The sequence below is a fragment of the Gracilinanus agilis genome, chromosome 5 (assembly GCF_016433145.1).
Source record: "Gracilinanus agilis isolate LMUSP501 chromosome 5, AgileGrace, whole genome shotgun sequence".
NCBI lineage: Eukaryota > Metazoa > Chordata > Mammalia > Didelphimorphia > Didelphidae > Gracilinanus > Gracilinanus agilis.
The window spans coordinates 25,039,131-25,057,467 of NC_058134.1; the positions used below are offsets into that span (position 1 = coordinate 25,039,131).

An 18,337-nucleotide genomic window follows, 5' to 3' on the forward strand; every position below is an offset into this window, starting at 1 on the left:
TCTCTCTCTCTCTCTCTCTCTCTCTCTCTCTCTCTCTCTCTCTCTCTTTCTGTCTCTCTCTCTTTCTCTGTCTCTCTCTGTGTCTCTGTTTCTCTCTGTGTCTCTGTTTCTCTCTCTGTCTCTGTCTTTCTCTGACATGCACACACACACACACACACACACACACACACACACACACACTCACTCTTTGTCTCATGTTTCTGGGAAAAGGAAGTGGATAAGCAGAATATTCAAAAATTTCTCCCCAGGCTGGGGCTGATTTATTCTGCAATCTTCACATTCCCAGGTAAGGTATTCTGCTGGCGCCTACCACAAATGCTCACAGCAGTAGCTGAGAGTAAGACTGTCAGCATTTCCATCATAAACTTATATTTTCAAAGGTTTATGACCTGGTCATAAAATGTCGCCTGAGGGGGTGAACCTTACAAAGTTGTTTTAAGTTACAAGAGTGTAAAAGAATGGTAAAAAAATGAATAAAAGGATGTTCCTAATTGCACGTGCTTTTGGGGTGCTTCTGGAGGTTTCAAAGGCCTGTAATTGAGTGGCCTATGGGCCTTCCTAGCATAAAGATGAGTGATGCTTTGAAGTAGGGCATTTTCAAAATAAAATGAGAACCCCTCTGCTGCTATAAGAGAGGTTTTTGCTATGGAAGAAGATAGACTGTTGCGTCTACATAACACAATAATGAGAAAATTTTTCTCCCACCATTTCCACGTAGGTTAGGGACTGGGGCACAAGCACAAAGAATGAGAACCATATTGTTGGAAAGACTTGAAAATGACCAATTGTCAAAATGATGCAAAATTGAAGCAGTTACTGGGTGTCCATAGCTTTGAACACTCATAAATGAGGCTGTGAACAGCAATTAAGCTGATAGAGTTATGAGTTGGCTGTTCTAGTCAACTCTAGCCAAATTCCAAGAGCAGAGCCAGAGGCATACTGGCTTTCTAAGAGTTTAAATTATTTGTAGAGATAGTCATTCTGAGTGGATGATATGGCTGCTTGTTTTCCTCCCTCCCAGAATGCCTGTTCTGCTGGGGACTACCTACTTTGTTTGGACTAGTTATTCCCACACTTTGGTTCTTAATATCCTTAGCTGTAGGGTAGCTAGGTGGTTCAGAGGATAGAGCACCAGTCCTAGAGTCAGGAAGAGTTATCCTCCTAAGTGACAATTAATGGGTGACCCTGGACAATTCACTTTACCCTGTTTGCCTCTGTTTCCTCATGTGTAAAATGATCTAGAGAAGGAAATGGCAAACCACTCCAGCATCTTTGCCATGAAAATTCCCAAATGGGGTCATGAAGAGTCCAATACAATTGAAAAATGAGCAACAATGATCTTCTGCTATAAAATAAAAGGATTGGAATAAGCATCTCCAAAGTTCCAGTTCTTATATCCTACCATTCACAGATCTTAATCATAGATGTTTTATTTGACTCAGTTATGAATACTGAAACTAATAAATCACCAACAAGCTCTCAGTAAACACTACTAGCACTCAACACTGGGAATACGAAGAAAGAATGAAGAATCCCTGACCTAATGAAGTTTGCATACTAATGGAGAGACGATATGTAGATACACAGGAGCGTGTAAGACATACATGAAGTAGATAGAAGGTAAAAAGAGAGAAGGTACTAGTTGTGAAGTATCTGCCTATCTTTATTAAGTTTAAAGTAAGAACCAATAATTTCTGCATAATTTGAACAAGGGTGTGGTCTACCTACCAGGAATTACCAACCAGCACCATTTCATCCTCCAATGAAATCACGTTGAACACAAGAGGTCTTGCTCCATAGGAGCTTATCATCTTATACCACACAATGAGTGAAAAGCTGGAAGTTTTTTTCAATATCAATATTCTGTTTTCTCACATTTAAAGGCTCACTGATATGATGGAAAGAGGGTTAAAACCTCCTAATCTTTCTAGATCTTGATTCTGTCATCCAACACATTAGTTCTTCATGTCAACTGCACATCTGATAAGCATGCCATTGATACCTTCATTCCAGTTACTGATAAAGATGTTTGTTACATGGCTTAGGGTAGAAGAAAGATGCCTAGGGCACTCAATAGAGAGATCTGCTCAAGCTGACATTGATCAGTTAATGAATAGTCTTCAAGTCTAATTCTTAAGCCTGTGTTAAACCCACCTTACTATATTATAGGACACATTATTGTATTTTATCCACAAGGGTAATACCAATTCTCTGCTGAAGTAAAAATATATACTATATATTCAGTCTTTCCATAATTGGCCAGTTTTTTAACCTTCTTTATGAAAGAAAATAAATATGTGTATATACATCTATATATATATTACATATAATAAAATTTAAAAAGAAGTACTTGTTGAGTTGCTGAGTACCTAGTGATCCTATAAGGATGAAAAAATATCTATCTGACATGACTTTTTGCTTGATGTGCCATTGTTAAATCCTTCTGATAAGGGAGTAATTATAATAATTATTTTTATTATAAATAACTTTTTTCAGCATGTTAGACTAGTAAAGCAATATACAAATAATACATGTTATTCTTACAAAAACCTTGGAAAGTAGGAGTTATTATCCCTATTTTAGAGATAAAGAAACTGAGGCCAAGAGGTTAAGTGACTTACTGAGAGTCACAAAACTATACAACTAAGATAGGATTTTAACTCTTGTCTTCCTAACTCTAGATCCAGTGTTCTATCTACTGGCCGCCTGGCTGATAAAGAAATCTTGAGTAAAGGGTTGGATAGCATGGAAACAATGAAATATAAAATCAAGGAAAGGTGAATATAGAGCAGGATGCAAGAACAGAGGAATTCTTTAACCTCTGATCTGTGAACTTTTTAAAAAAATGTATATCTTGATAACTGTATTTTGATATAAATGTTTTTCTTTGTGATTCTATGTAATTTATATTATGCCATTAAAATATTATTTTGATATGAGGGTTCAATGGTTTCATCATATGTCTACACAAGGGGTCCATAGCATGAAGAAAAGATTTAGCAAGAATAATAGGGAAAAAGAGTTGGAAGAACAGATGATGGCCTTCAAAGAAGGGAATTTCACCTTTCCAGACAATGGAAGCAGCACATAATTATTAATGATGGTGATAACTAAGGCATGTCTTTTCATTTGAATGAGTTAGAAGAAAGATGAGGAAACTAGGGTATTTGAGGAAGACATTGCTTTGTCTTTTGAAGTCTCCAAGAGGCAGACTGACAGAGAATTAATGAGAAAGAAGTTAGAAAGGACTGAGAGATGAGAGAAGTAAAGGCCTAGTCTGGGTGCCAGAGATGGAGTAAATTTCAGTGGAGGAGTTTACAGAATGTTGGCAGCAGAAGTAAACCAGGAGTGAAGTAATATGGGAACTTCTCATCATCCCAGATTACAGGTAGGAGGAGAAACCATTCTCCAAGAATGTGGCCAAAGATGGGGCATCTTCTGGAGGGTTGCATGTTGCTGGAAGATAAAAATGGAAATGACATGAAAAGGAGAGTTCTAGAATGAGAGTTTCAGAGGGCACATCAGAGGAGAGGCAAAGGGGCATAGGATTAGAAGGGGGTCTGACAGCTGAGATGGATAAGGATAAATGCAAGGAAAGAAGCCAGGGAAAAGTCTTTTCTTTTTTGGCATACTTGACTGAATGACCACCATCAGGGAAGCAAGATGACCAAGGTTGCTAGCAACAGGCCCAGGAAATACCAATTGATCATGGACTACACCCTGAAATCACTACTTTATCTTTTCTTTCCAGCTCCATTTATTTTCCTCTTTTCAGCCTTTCTGATTTTTATGTTCATGAAAGCACAGCAGAGACAATCATTTTAGCTACATTTCTGGCTGTGACCCCTTTTTGTAAACATTTCCTCAAAGTTAAAATGAAAACTCACCCTTCTTCCCCATCAATGACAGAAATGCTATCAGCTTTTCCTCTGTTCTGCCTAAGACATCAAAAAACAAACAGTCTGAGCCTCTCCAATGCAAATACTCCTCCTGACCTTCTCTTAAGGCTCTGGAATCCTTGGGGCTTCCCAACAATTTCGGTTTCTCCAGATATGCTTCCTCATATTTCTCCTTCCTACTGGGAAATTTACCTTCCTTTCTCAGGAAATCTACGTGAAACTCTCTGAGTACTTTATTCACCACATGGGTTATTTTGCTGTCGGATACTGGGCATTTATTATCTATGTCACAGCCTGGCAGGATCTGAGCTTGCTAAAACAAAGGCTGGCAGAAACAATGGGAGGAGGGCTAAATAGCATAAATATCTAGGATTTTGCCCGCACATGTAGCCATTCACACACATGGGATAGCTTATGGGATAGCTAAACATTCATTGGTTTAAAGACAGAAGCACCTCCGTGATAGGCTGAAAGCCATTTTCAGCTTTATAGATGTAATAGCCCTGAGTCTCTGAGATGGAGAATGGAATGCACAGTGAAGGGAACAAAGGAGGAAAGAACTGAATAATTGGAGCAAGAATTTCACCTGGCAAATCCGACCCCTCTGCTGACTCCATTGGCGTCTCTCAATATTCTGGTGGAAATGACATGACCGAAGGGTTTCAGCATGTTCTCCAATTCCTGCTCGTCCATGGAAATGGGTAAATTGGAGATGTATAGGTTTGTGGGGTCTTGTTCTTGTTGCTAAGACAAAAAGAACAGAAACAATTGCATTATGTTATGGATACCAGTGCCTACTTATTTCGGGGTTTAATGATCAAACAAATAAAACTCCCTGGGCTCCTACAATGCAATTCAATTCAACTCCAAAGGCATTTATTAAATGCTTATTGTTTGTAAGGTGCTATGCTAAGTCCTGGTGATACCACAAGAAAAATGAAATGGTCCTTACCCTTAAAGTGCTTACATTCTCCTAGGGGAGAGGGGGCATATATTACATGAATATAGCTAAGGAAATTCAGTGGAATCACAGAGTAAATAGAAAAGCATTTCTGAAGGGTTTTAAAGCACCTGATTTGTCCCTCATAGGAAGTTAGGGATTATGAATTCTGTCCCCATCACTTGACAGAAACTCCTCTTCTCCCAGGTCAGTCATATAATCCTTTTTTGAGACAAGGCCATTTCCCCAGCCTTCATTCTCAAATACTCCAAATGACTTGTGATTTGATGAGTGGGCATTCCCTCTGGCACGAGAGATCACTCACCCATACCTGTTTCACCTGCGCAACTCTTTATCTATGTCTTCCTATAAGTTTGCCCAGAGTATATTTAGATATTGGGAAAGGCATATCTCAGCATACTAGGAGGCCCTCCATGATTTCTCTGGAAGATATAAGAATACCATAGAAGCAGTTCGGTCAACCATCAGCTGTTCCTTATTCTATTCTCATAACCAAATGCTTTTGCTTTTAACTTTTACTTGTCTTTTATGACAATCTTCCCTTCACTTCCCCTCCACAATTTCCCCAATTATAATGAGAGATTGCTTACAGTGTAACAAACCAGACCCTCAACTGCTCCTAATAAAAACAGTTTTTGTTCTTTAGGCGTTCCTTGATGGTACTCTTTTCCGTCCCCCTCCTCTTCCCCGTGTTCAATATTTTACATTGGAAAGAGTGATTGACATGGCAAGGGTTTGTTTACTAGATCCAGAAAAGTTTACTTTTGGGACCATGACAAATCATTTTGCCTCACTGGGCCTCTCAGTTTCCCCTCTTTGTAAAATTAGACTTTGGTACTAGATGACCTTGAAGTGACTTCCAGTTTCAGTCTATGGTCCTTGGCTGACTAGTTTGGCCTACACTATACCTTAATGAAGGCCTTTTCTCAAAGCTTAATCCATCACCCAAAGACCGATTCTCTCTTTATGTTAGCCCCATTGGTAGCTGTGGTACTGGGGAAGGGAAGACGGATGTATGTCCATGGTGTTCACAAGTTGATTCTCACCACAGATGTAGCTGAGGTCCATTTTCGTAGGAATGGTAATAGTGATATTTTTAACAACAACAACGATAAAATGAATAGTGAGTAATTCCAGTTCAATTAACCCATTGTGATTTTGTCAGCTAGCCTCAAACCCCTATTCTGAAACACTCTATGGCAGGGGTCGGCAACCTTTTTGGCCGTGAGAGCCATAAATGCCACATTTTTTAAAATTTAATTTCGTGAGAGCCGTCCAGTGCTCACAGTGCCGCTCCTGTAACAGCGCCTGGAAAAAAAATGGACTTTATGGCTCCTGCAGAAAGAGCCAGATATGGCTCGAGAGCCATACGTTGCCGATCCCTGCTCTATGGGAAAATGGTTCCAAATGGTCAAATTTTAAAAATAGAACTTTTAGACACCACTAGTATATAAATTGGAGATGAGATATCCAAGTGTATTTTCACATGAAACCCAATTACATACCATTAACATAATAAGTGAGCACAACTCCAAAAATGATTTAATTATTTTAAGCATCCATTAAAAGCTTACCCAAACATTCATATATAGTTGGAATGGGGACAGACTTTCAATTTTATTTGAATAGGGGACTCTGGGCTGAGGAATCTCCCTCAACAGTGCAAGGCAGAATATTCTCTTAAACTTCAAGTCTTAGAGTTGCTTAGAAAAGTAAGAGATTAAGGGACTTGTCTAGGAATCTATAGCCAGTATGTATTAGAATAGGAACTGGAAGCTAGGTATTTGTGGCTTTGAGGCCAGCTCTCTACACACTAAGCCACAGCTGCTTCCATCATCTACAGAGTAGGCATTCAATAAATGTTGCATTACAATGAATTGACTTAGTTGTGAGGCAATTTGGTATTCAAGGAAGTAAATGGAGAGTAAGAATTCTGGGATGTCTGGACATCTGGTACTTTAACAGTAGAGCATCTTATGTAAAGAAGTCAAAATGCATTTTATTTTGGAAACATACATTTTCCAATATCACATATGTAATAAATGATAGTTCCTGTAAGTTGTAGGAAGGAAGGTAGGAAGGAAGGAAGGAAAGAAGGAAAGGAGGAAGGAAGGAAGGAAAGAAGGAAGGGAGGAAGGAAAGAAGGAAGAAAAGAAAGAAGGAAAGGAGGAAGGGAGTGAGGAAGTGCTAAAAAAGTAACTAATTAAGTATAAATACAGATGGAAGCATTCCATTCTTCATTTTAATTCTCCATGAATTTTTTCTACTAATGAAAGTAATATGTTTCTTCTTTCAAATCATCAGCATTGGAGAATTTATTGTATGATATATTCATATAACCCATATCAAATTATCTGTGACTTGGGGAAGGGGGAGAGGTAGGAAGGAGGAAGAGAACCTGCATCTCAAAATGTCAGAAAATGATTTGTTAAAAATGATACTGACGGGGCAGCTGGGTAGCTCAGTGGATTGAGAGCCGGGCCTAGAGACTGGAGGTCCTAGGTTCAAATCTGACCTCAGACACTTCCCAGCTGTGTGACCCTGGGCAAGTCACTTGACCCCCATTGCCTACCCTTACCACTCTTCCACCTATAAGTTAATACACAGAAGTTAAGGGTTTAAAATAAAAAAAAATTAAAAAAAAGATACTGACATGTAATCTGGAAAAAGATAAAAATATTTTAAATAAAAGAAATAAAGGAAGAAAAGAAGGAAAGGAAGAAGGAAGGAAAAGGAAAGAAGGAGGGAGAGAGGGGGAAAAAGGAAAGGAAAGGAAAGTCATGTTAAATACCTATTATTTGTGTGGTACTGTGCTAAGTACTTTACAATTATTAACTTATTTTATCCTTACAACAATCAGGAGATGTATTAGGTTCTATTATCATCCTCATGTTGCAGGTAAGGGAATTGAGGCAGCAGAGGTCCAGTGCTACCCAATTAATAAGTGTCTGAGTATTGCTGGCACAGGATGAAATGCTTTTTGTTTTTAATGCCCTTGAAATACTTCTCTAGGTTTTAGTATATGTATTGAATATATTTATGCATGTTTGCCAAAATGAATTTCACTCTTTAGAAATAATAAACTTGACAACTAAGTTAACACCATGGAAATTAATAGTGGTGGACACTTAATAAGTCGTAATTAGAAGTTGCGATAATAGCATTAATTTGAAACTTAACGACAACAGCTAAGGAACTCAGCTATGAGAAAAAGACCTGCCACAGGGACAGAATAGGATTTATTCTGATGTAAAAAAGTAGAGAAATTCAGTTTTTCCTAAGCAGACATTATCTTTTCTTTCCAAGTAGTATCATGTAGAAAAAATCAAGACAAAATGGTCCAAGTAAAAAGAAAAAAAAGAATAAAGTACATATTTATATAATTCTCCATTTTTACAGCATTTTATTATCCATTATTTCATTCAATTGTCACATCACAGCAAATTAGGTAAAGCAAATGTTATTATTCCAACTTGACAGAACAGCAAACTGAGGAAAAGCACAAGTTAGTTGCCCGAAATCACCAGCTCATTAACACTGATAATAGACTAGGACTCAGATTTACTCTCTCCCTTAGATTGTGCTGCTACAATTGTATTATCATTTTCTAAAGAGAATGGCCTTCCACTTTTTAGAATTCCTAATAATCTCTGCATAGAAAGAAACACAGAATAATAAACAGTTAACACTCTATCCTCTTTGCCCCCAAACAAAACGAATCTTTGTTATAAGGTTGGGGATGGAGAAGAAAAGGATGCATGGAGAAATGTGGGTGATATTTAATAAATATATGAAATCTGCTTAAAAATAAAAGTAAATACCATTAATATGTATTCTTTAAGGGGAATCAGAGACTGAATTTCAGGAAATTCTCCCTTATTAATACTTTGTTTATGAATCAAAGTCCCTAACAGCACTGAGCAGCAACCCTAATTGAAAGAGAATATAACATCCCAGAGTGGTATCTGCTATCCTGAAGGCAGAATTGACCCTGGAATTCAGACTGGAAATGTTGACATAACTATGGAATACTGTACTTGAATTAAAAACAAAAACAAAAACCAACCTCTCCCTCCCACCAAAGAGATCCATGAGCTACCTTTGCCTTTTAACCAAATTGAGAGCATACTTGTCAAATATGTGATAGAGAAACAGGGGTTCCCTAAAGTCCTAGTGTAATTTAAAGCCATGAAACCTATAAATAATTAGAAAGATAAAGCTATATATACACATATATTGTTATGATATCATATATAAATAGTATTTACACATGTATACATATACTCATTATTTAAATACACATATACATGTATAATTTTAGTGAGATAGACTGGGTTCAAATAACACATCTTATATATAGTATCATTGATTGTAGGTTAGAACTTTAGGTTCCTTCATTTCTAAATGAGAGAATTTCAGTAGATGATTTATAAATTACCTTCTATCTCTGGAACTATGATGCTGATTGTGAAGCTATGATATTCTGTGTATATATTGCTTATCCTATTAGAATATAAGCTCCATGAAAAAAGGGACATTTTCTCATTTCTATCTTTGTAGGATTGGTACCTAGGACAGTGCCTGGGACACCCAGTAAAGGTTTATTCCTTTATTATGCACAAAGTTAGGTCCCTAGGCAGAGGCAACTTTTTAAACTTTGTCTTTGTATCCCCAACATCTGACAGAGAGGATTTTCAATAAATTCTTATTGGATTGGGTAGGCATTTTGTACAAAACCTTTTATATTGTTTTCCTCAAAATAAGCTTAAATTTTATTGGGATTTTTCCTTTTGTAATCATTTTCTTTCCAATTTTCTGAAATTGGTGTTATGTTATAGCCAACTCTTGGGCAATTAAATACCCCCCCCAATTTTTCTTGGAGGACAGTGCTGTATTGTATTGTTCTTAGATTTAAATTTTCATTATTGTGGATGTTTAAGTCATTTTCCAGACATGTCCAACTCTTTCTGGCCCATTTAGAGTTTTCTTGGCAAAAATACTGGAGTAGTTTGCTATTTCCTTCTTGAGCTCATTTTATAGATGGGAAAACAGAGGCAAACAGAGTTAAGTGACTATATCTGAAGCTGCATTTGAATTCAGAAATTAAGCATAAATTTTGATACAATTTTATATTCTTAGATCTGTAAAGGAATTTAAATATTATCTCTTAGAGTCCTCTAATATGAAGAAATAGAGACCCAAATAATTTTTATGAGGGCCAGGATCGAGGTTGTCCATAAAAACAGCTTCTTTATTGATGAAACTAGAACTAGAACTTAGGTGGTCACCTCCATTTGAAGGCTTTTGCCTTAATCTTGCTCTTCCTCTACTCTACTTGGAGTTCTACATTCTGGGCCAAATGGAAGCCTAGAGAAATAAGAAAACTCTTTAGGCTTTGACTGCCCAATGACTTTAAAATAGCTATCACTTCATTTTTATTCTTGATTGAAAGACAAATGATACAAGACTTTACACACACTATCAAATCTTAATGTGTGACTAAATGAATGGATTGATACACAGCAGAATATCAAAATGTATCAGTGAACTATTGAATAGAAGCCTACATAGGCCCTCAGCTATGAGTACTTTTCCTTATTCAATATGGATCCAAGTCTCAGAATGATCCTTTCTCTCTAATTCATCACTGTTCGAGTAGTCAAGTTTCCTCTTACTAAAGGTTTAATTCCATTAAAAAGTCATGAGAAAAAAAAATTAAATGCTGAGGTTTTTCTTTGTCTATGAAAATGGAGGCTGTTTCAATCATTTCATAAATCAATTAAAATAATAAATGAAAAGTATAATTTATATGTCATATTAAAATTATATTTTATAGGTATATGTTTACATTAAGCTATCATGTATTTTGATCTTAAGTAATCAATTAGATGATTTTAAAGTTTACAAAGCATTTTACATACATTATCTCATTTGATCAAAGATCATAAATCTATGTTAGAGAAAGATGATTTATTTCTTCTTAAATTCTCTAATCTTTAGTCCTTTTACTTGTCCTACCACTGCTCCTCTTTTTCCTTTTTATAGTCCCCCTTCCCTTTATCTTTCCCTCTTTTTTAATATTTCATATCTATTATTCAAGGCCCAGCTTTTTACTTATTTCAAATAGCATTGAGACTTTTCCATTCCAGCTGAACAGAAAAGTGAAGCCATAAGGAGGGCTCAGCTACTTCATCTATTTGAAGTTGGAGGCTAAATAGGTGAAATATTTTATGGTTGTATATGATTGCCGTTGGATGAAATAAGCATGGCCTAAGATGGATAGCCTGATCCTAGAAAGTGGTTTTCGCCACACCTGATATTTCGAGAGCTAAAAATCCATTGTCTGTACTTGTATCTGAAAGGCACTACACTTAACATCAGAGACACTAAGTTATTAGTACTGAACATTCTTAGATATAAAGGGGACTAGAAGGCAATGTGGGAAGGATTCTTGATCATTAACCTATTGACTGAGGCAAATACAAGCAGCCCTTTGATCCTTTGAGATTGCTGGTAAAGAAAGAAAAACATTTTTTTTGTTCCCTCTCCCTCTGTCCAGTAAAAACAAAGCCCACATGTTTCTTGTCTGAAAGTCCCCAGTAAGGTTCAGTTTTGTTTTTAGGTACAGCTGGTCAGAACATTATGGCTTTGGGATATTGACCTAACAGTCCTAAATATTGGCCCACTTCTGTGTAAAAGCCCAATCTGAGATCTCAAGATCCTGCACTTCAAAGATCATCTGAAATCACAAGAATACATCAAATCCTACATCTAGTGCAGGAAAAAAAATCTATCTTATCCAAGGGTTCTTAACCTGATGTTCACAAACTCCAGATTTCAGGGGTCAATGAACTAGGATGGGGAAAATTGCATCTTTATTTCCATTAACCTTTAACTGAAATTGAGCATTTCCTTCAATTATATCTTTTAAAAAATATTTCGAGAAGGGCTACATGATGCTTCCATAGGGGTCCACAACACAAAGAACTTAAGAACCACTGATCTAATGTTCTCACTTAACCTATGGGACCCAGTGAGCTGAACTGATTTACCCAAGGTCGCACAATTGGTAAGTAGCAAAGCCAGGATTTGAACATGGGCCCTGATGTTCCGAGTTCAACACTCTACCACATCATGCTGCCTGAATTTCCTCTGTGAAAGTAAAAATGAACATTGGGGTAACAATGCTGATTATTTTTTCCAACGGAGTTGATAATTTTGATTGCCAGAAGAACCAAAGCAAAGCAAAGCATTTTTAAAAAATTTTCCTTGCAAGAATCAAAGACATAGACAGATAATTTAGATTTTAAGAATGTATCCATCTGACCTTTGTTTCTGAATATTTCCTTTGGTCCGTCCCAGATGGTAGCTACTGAACTTAGGTAAGTATCCAAGAAGCAATATATTGCCCTGGAGTAATGATTCAAAAGAAAACAAGATTGATGGTTTTTAAAGTGAACACATGTCTTTATGAGGTAGATTGGCAGGTAGTAGAGGGAGCCCCTTAAAGTAAAGAACTCTTGGTCTCAAATCCTGATTTGGACACATTCTGTGTTCCCCAGGAAACTAAGATTCCAAAGGAAAGATGAATTCCCAATAGGTATCAGCTGAAACTGGGAATTGACATATATTGATGAAATGGAATCAAGGGTTTAAAGCTAAGAAGGACCTTATAATATCAATGAATCAACCCCCCCCCATTTTGCCAGTGAGAAAACTGAAGCCCAAGAGGTAACAAAGTAATTTGTGAAATATCACACAGCTGTGTTGAGATTTAAACCAAAGTCATCTCACTCCAAATCCATATCTCTTTCTACAGGACCACCCTATGCATCTTGGCCTCGGTCATATCTAACGATAAGGGATGTAGGGCGAATATTTGGGGCAAATGCTCAGCTCTGTCCTCCATACCAACGTTAGGGATGTATACTCCTTTATCCTCAAGGAAACAGACAGATCAGCAGATATACCCTAAGTTCTATGATCCAATCTTCCAAGATTAAAGAAATGCTGACTCTCTGAGAATTCTTTTTTTTTTCCTGTATCCAGCTAGTTATTTGAACATAGAAAGCTATATTGATGTGTAGGCATGGCAAAGAGTGATCAAGGAATCAGAAACCCTGAGTTTCAAGGGATTTCAGAGGCCATCTAATCCCACCTATACTTAAACAAGAAGCCCTTCTTACAACATTCCTACAAGGGATCATCTGGCCTTTGCTTACAGAAGAGTAGTGAATGATTAAACATTTCATTTAGTGCTTTCACTTGTTCCTAAGGTGCAAAAGGATCTTTAATTTCCTGGGGAAGAAAGATCATTTTGTAGATCATGTTAATTTTTAAAATACTGTCTCTGAATTTATCCTTTTCTTTGTAAGTTTTTTTCCCACAATCCTTTTTTTTTTCAATTTTTGAAGAATATGGGAATTTAGCAAGCAAGGAGTGTTTCTATTATACCCAAGGAAATGGCATGTGCTCTGCCCAATTCTTCTCCATTCTGTGCTACCTTTCCTTTTGGGCTTTCCCTTTGAGGATGTCACACTGGGGCATCATAACTATCATCTTTCTGTTCTCCTTCAGAGAGTAGAGGGGATGATGCTTTTTTTTTCCTACACAAAGTAAATCCACAGTGATTGAGTCAGAGCAACTGCTTAACTCTTCCAATGTAGGAGGCAGGCTCAAGCCGAATAGTACACGAAAGAATGGAAATTGAGAAGTGCATATATTAGAATCATGAGGGCAAACATTTTTCCTTTTATGTTCCCAGAGACAATCACAATGCTCTGCTCATAAATAGGTACTCAATGGACTTTGTTTAGATTAGAAGAGTTTGCATACAAATTGGCAACAACAAATTCATTAAAATGACTCAGGAAAGATGTAGCATACTTGGAAAGAGCATATATCATTGGGATTAACAGGTGTATGTGGGTCCTTTGATCCCAATGGTAATGGCTGAATGATAGATAAAACATCAGCCTCCCATAAGTTTAGATGAAATGACCAAATAGGACCTCTAAATGAATGTGTTCAAGGTACCCAGATTTTTATTTTCACATGGCATGAGTAAGAAAATAACTAAGCACCCAAATCTGGATGTTTTAATTGGAATTACCTGTTTTCCTTGGACAAGCAGTAAAATAGCATTCCGGGATTGACTTGGCTTCTCCTGCCATGCTCACTTCATGGACTCGACCTCAGTTTCCCCAGTTATCACCCCTGAAGTGTTGAGTTTTCCTGTGAGAAAATGCTAAATTAACATTTTACAATATTGAGATCTCTATAGTTTCATTGTCATCTATTGTGCTATCATACGTAGTGATAGATCTTCATTCAATGCCCTGAAGGTCATACAATTAGAACAGGGAACAGAACTATAGAGAACTACTCAATATTGTAAAACAAAATCACACATTTTCTCATGGACTAGCACTGAGGGTAGTCTTTGGGGACATAAACTCTTAACAACCAGCTGCCAGCTGAGATCCCAGCAGAAGCAAGTTGTGACATGAGTCCTAACCAGTGACAACTGTATTTCTTGAGATAAATAAAAGGAACTTACTACTGATTTTTCTCAATGCCACTAAACATATAGAAATTTTTATATTTCCAGGACTAGAAGAACCTCAGAAATTTCCCACACCATTTGACCCTATTTTCTCCCTTGTTAGTAAGCCAACGGCACAAAATCAATCATAATTACTTAGAATAATAAAGCATCAAGATAATTTAATAAATTGAATGGGGCCACAACCAGAATCCTCCTTACATCCTTAGCTACTTGGAGATCCCCAGTAAGGGGAAACTCACTGTTGCTCTAAGTAACCCACTCCTCTTTGGTATAGTTTTAATTGTTAAGAAAGTTTTCCCAAGATAAAACCAAAATCTTTATATTATTTATGCCCATTGTTCCAAACTCTGCCCTCTGAAGTCCACTAGAACAAGTGTAATGTAATTCCTTTTTTTTTGCATTTATAATAGTTCTTCATTTTATGAGAACTTCATCCATTTAACAGTCCTTCTTATTGCAGAGATCTATAAATAGCCCTAAGGTTTTTCTTCTTTAAGCTAAATATTCCCAGGTTCCTCATACAATTTTCATATGGAGGGTCCTCTGGCCTTTTACCGTCTTTGTCATCGTATACTAGTCACATCAGATATGACCTGACAAGGACTCAGATGAATGATTCTCTCACTTCCCCTCATCTGAACCTCTGTTTCTCTCTTACTATTGTAATAGTTTTTGTTGTTTTTTTTGTTTGCTTGAAACTTCACACTATTAACTCATACTTATTTTTTTAATGTTGTTCAGTCATTTCAATCATGTCTGATTCTTTGTGACCTCATTTGGGGTTTTGTTGGCTAAAATATTGGAGTGATTTACCATTTCCTTCTCCATCTCATTTTATAGATGAGGAACTGAGTCAAACTGACTTAAGTGACTTGCCCAGGGAACACACTAAGTGCTTGAGGCCAAATTTGAACTTAAGAAGATGAGTCTTCCTGACTTCAGGTCTACTATTTATCCTAGCTATCCTCATTTGGTTTTTACTATGCTCTAAAATTTTCAGATCATATCCATATTAAAAAAAATTAGACAGGATGGGGAAAGGATATCTATCATTGGCTATCATCCTATCCTGTATTTGTATAGTTGATTTTTTTTAACACAAGAGTAAGAGATGAGGGATATCTTGATATTGCCACAAGTCTTACCAAAAGAACTAAATCTCGACATTTCCAGGGCTCAATAGGGTATCCATCTAAATTCTATACACAAGATACAAAGACACTCTTACATAAAAGGAAAACACATCATGGAGACATAACTTTGTGGAGAAATTCTTTATTTAAAAATGTATTAATATGTTGATCTTGGGACGTGGAGCTTGAAAGGGTCACCGTCCCATCTCTGTACTTTCCTCATCTGTAAAATTAGGGGTATGAATGAAATAAAGCTTCATGTATGTTTCTACTTTAAATCCTAGACTAGCCCCCTCATTTCACAGCTGAGGAACTTGAAGACATCTAGTAATGTCATGGAGTACATCCTATAGGAGGTGGCATCTAAATTGAACTTTCACAGAAATTAGAAGTTTCAAGAAGGCAAGATGAAAAGGAATATAAGATAGACTAGAGTGGGAGCAGGTCACAGTAGACAGCCTTGATCAAAAAACAGAGAAGAGAGATGGAATTTTTTTTTTAAAAACCCTTACCTTCCATCTTAGAAACAATGCTGTACATTGGTTCCAAGGTAGAAAGGTGGTAAGGATTAGGTAATTGGGGTTAACTTGGCTAGGGTCACATAGCTAGGAAATATCTGAGGTCAGATTTGAACCCAAGATCTCCCATCTCTAGGCCTGGCTCTCAATCCACTGAACCACCTCGCTTCCAGAGAGATGGGATTTAGAGTGGGAAGAGACTACCAGTTGCATGACTGGTAATAAAGGGTAATAAGCCTGAAAATGTCTTTTAGAATCTGGTTGAGAAGAACTTTAAATACTGACCAGAAGTAACAAACAAAAAAATTAGGGCATAAGGCTTAGGATATTGGTTGGATTTAATCATTAGAAACATTCAAGGGCTCTTATTTGCTGGAATTTAATTGTATTCCTAAACTAAAAAGAGTCAATTGCACATGAACTAACTCTAAAAACAAATGCTTGCTTTGATATCGTGGGAGCAACTTGCTCTAATCAGTTGTTTCTTTTACAAAGGAAGGGCAACATCAAGATTTTATCATTTCAACCAAAGGCCAGCACATCCCTTGTTGACTCATCCAGGCTGCAAGAGATTTTGCTGCCCTGGAATCTTCACTCCCATATGGCTCTACAGCCACCAGTGACCTCACAACAAAAGCAGCCTCATCAATCCAGAGAGAAGAGCTCATGGGGAGCCATTCCTTAGCTTCTATTCATTACTAGATAAGAACACTTGGCGAAGACAGAAGTAGAGGGGTGGGGAAGAAGTTTTAGAGAGAGGGCCTTTAATTGAGGGTCAAAGACTTAGAAACGGAAGAAACCTCTATGATCATCTAGGTTAACCTTTCCCTTACTCTTAACTCCATTTTACAAATCACAAAGGTAAGGTCCAGGAAAGGGAAGGAACTTGTCTAGATCATACAGATATTTAGTGGCAGGGTTTGAACACATTTCACTTGATACCAAATTTAGTATTTTTAAAATTATATTCTATTCTTTAAAATGGCACAGTTTTATAAGTCAAATTCCATAGCAAAGTCTACTAATTTCAAATTAAATAATTCTTTCTCTAACACCATACTTTTATTCCAACTGTTTTTGAGTATGCACAAAGGGGTTATTTATAGCATCAATAAATAAGCATTTACATGACATCAAAACATAGCCACAATCATCTCAGAGCTTGCTACTGAGAAAGCTTAGTACTGTAGTTTTCTCTCCTCTACTGGTAGTGAGTGGTCAATGATTTGCATGGGACCTCACAATTCAATCCAAACATCTTTAAAGTGCCTACTCTATTCTAGGCTTCATGTGGCATGTTGTAAAAACTAAAATTAATATATAATAATAGCTTCAAATATTATATTTTATGAGATTTATTAATAATCACTAGAAGTAAAGGAATAAAAAGGTAACAAAATAAAACCATGTGCCAAACTAATCTACCTGTTCAAAAGTCCCACATTCACAGCTGCCTTCATTCCAAGAGAAGAGACCTAGACAGGAAATCCATGGAATTTATCTCCTGTCAACATCAGCCTGTAAGGACAGGAAGTCACTGGGCTCCTGGGTAATGTAGTTTTAAAGGTACAAGATTTCTAATTACACAATGAGGAATTCTGAGACCAAAATGAACTCACACCCGCCCTCAAGAGGCTAACAGTTTCCCACTGGGAACTAATTGGTACACAAAAGTACAACATCCAATATAAACTGAAAATAGATTGGGAGTGGGGGAGAGGAGTAGTATTGGACTTAGCCTTCTCAAAACAAATCTAATATTCTTTCCCCTTTCTATGCCACAATTTTCCCATCTGCCTCAATTTCCTCATCCAAGAGTTGGATTAAATGGGTTCAAATGTCCCCTTCTGGATCTTTGGTTCTATGTCTGTGGCTAAAATGTGAAGTATCAAAAACATTTTCGTAAAAGGACAATTATCTGTATCAAGTTTTGTTCCATTCCTTCTCTTTAATGCATATCCTGCTGGCCATTATATTAAATTAGCTGGAGGAGGGACTATTAAATTGATGAGGAGATCTTTAAAATACAGCCACTGTATCAGCGAGAGAACCTAGGAATATATCATCGAGGGAGGGAAAAGCAGAATTACATTCCTATCATTTATGAGCTAAAAAGATTAATGATTTATTACTGGGTCCATTAATCAAAAAGTGTGGTCTTTTTTTTTTAAGGCCCAATTCCACTGTTCAAGTCAATTAGGTCCTCTAAGACTCATACACCAAAGAAGCTAGAATATTCCAGATTTCCCCAAGTGTAT

At 36.9% G+C, this 18,337-nt stretch overlaps 1 protein-coding gene across 1 annotated transcript in view; it reads right to left on the reverse strand.

Annotated features, from left to right (window-relative positions):
* The window catches only part of RBMS3 (RNA binding motif single stranded interacting protein 3), a 755,361-nt gene that overhangs the window by 279,137 nt on the left and 457,887 nt on the right, over nucleotides 1-18,337 (reverse strand). Inside the window, exons 5-6 of the mRNA XM_044678877.1 lie at nucleotides 4,486-4,643; nucleotides 3,888-3,938 (exon numbers count right to left, since the gene is read on the reverse strand). Coding sequence (XP_044534812.1) covers nucleotides 3,888-3,938; nucleotides 4,486-4,643 — 209 coding nt within the window. The remainder of the gene's footprint in view (nucleotides 1-3,887; nucleotides 3,939-4,485; nucleotides 4,644-18,337) is intronic.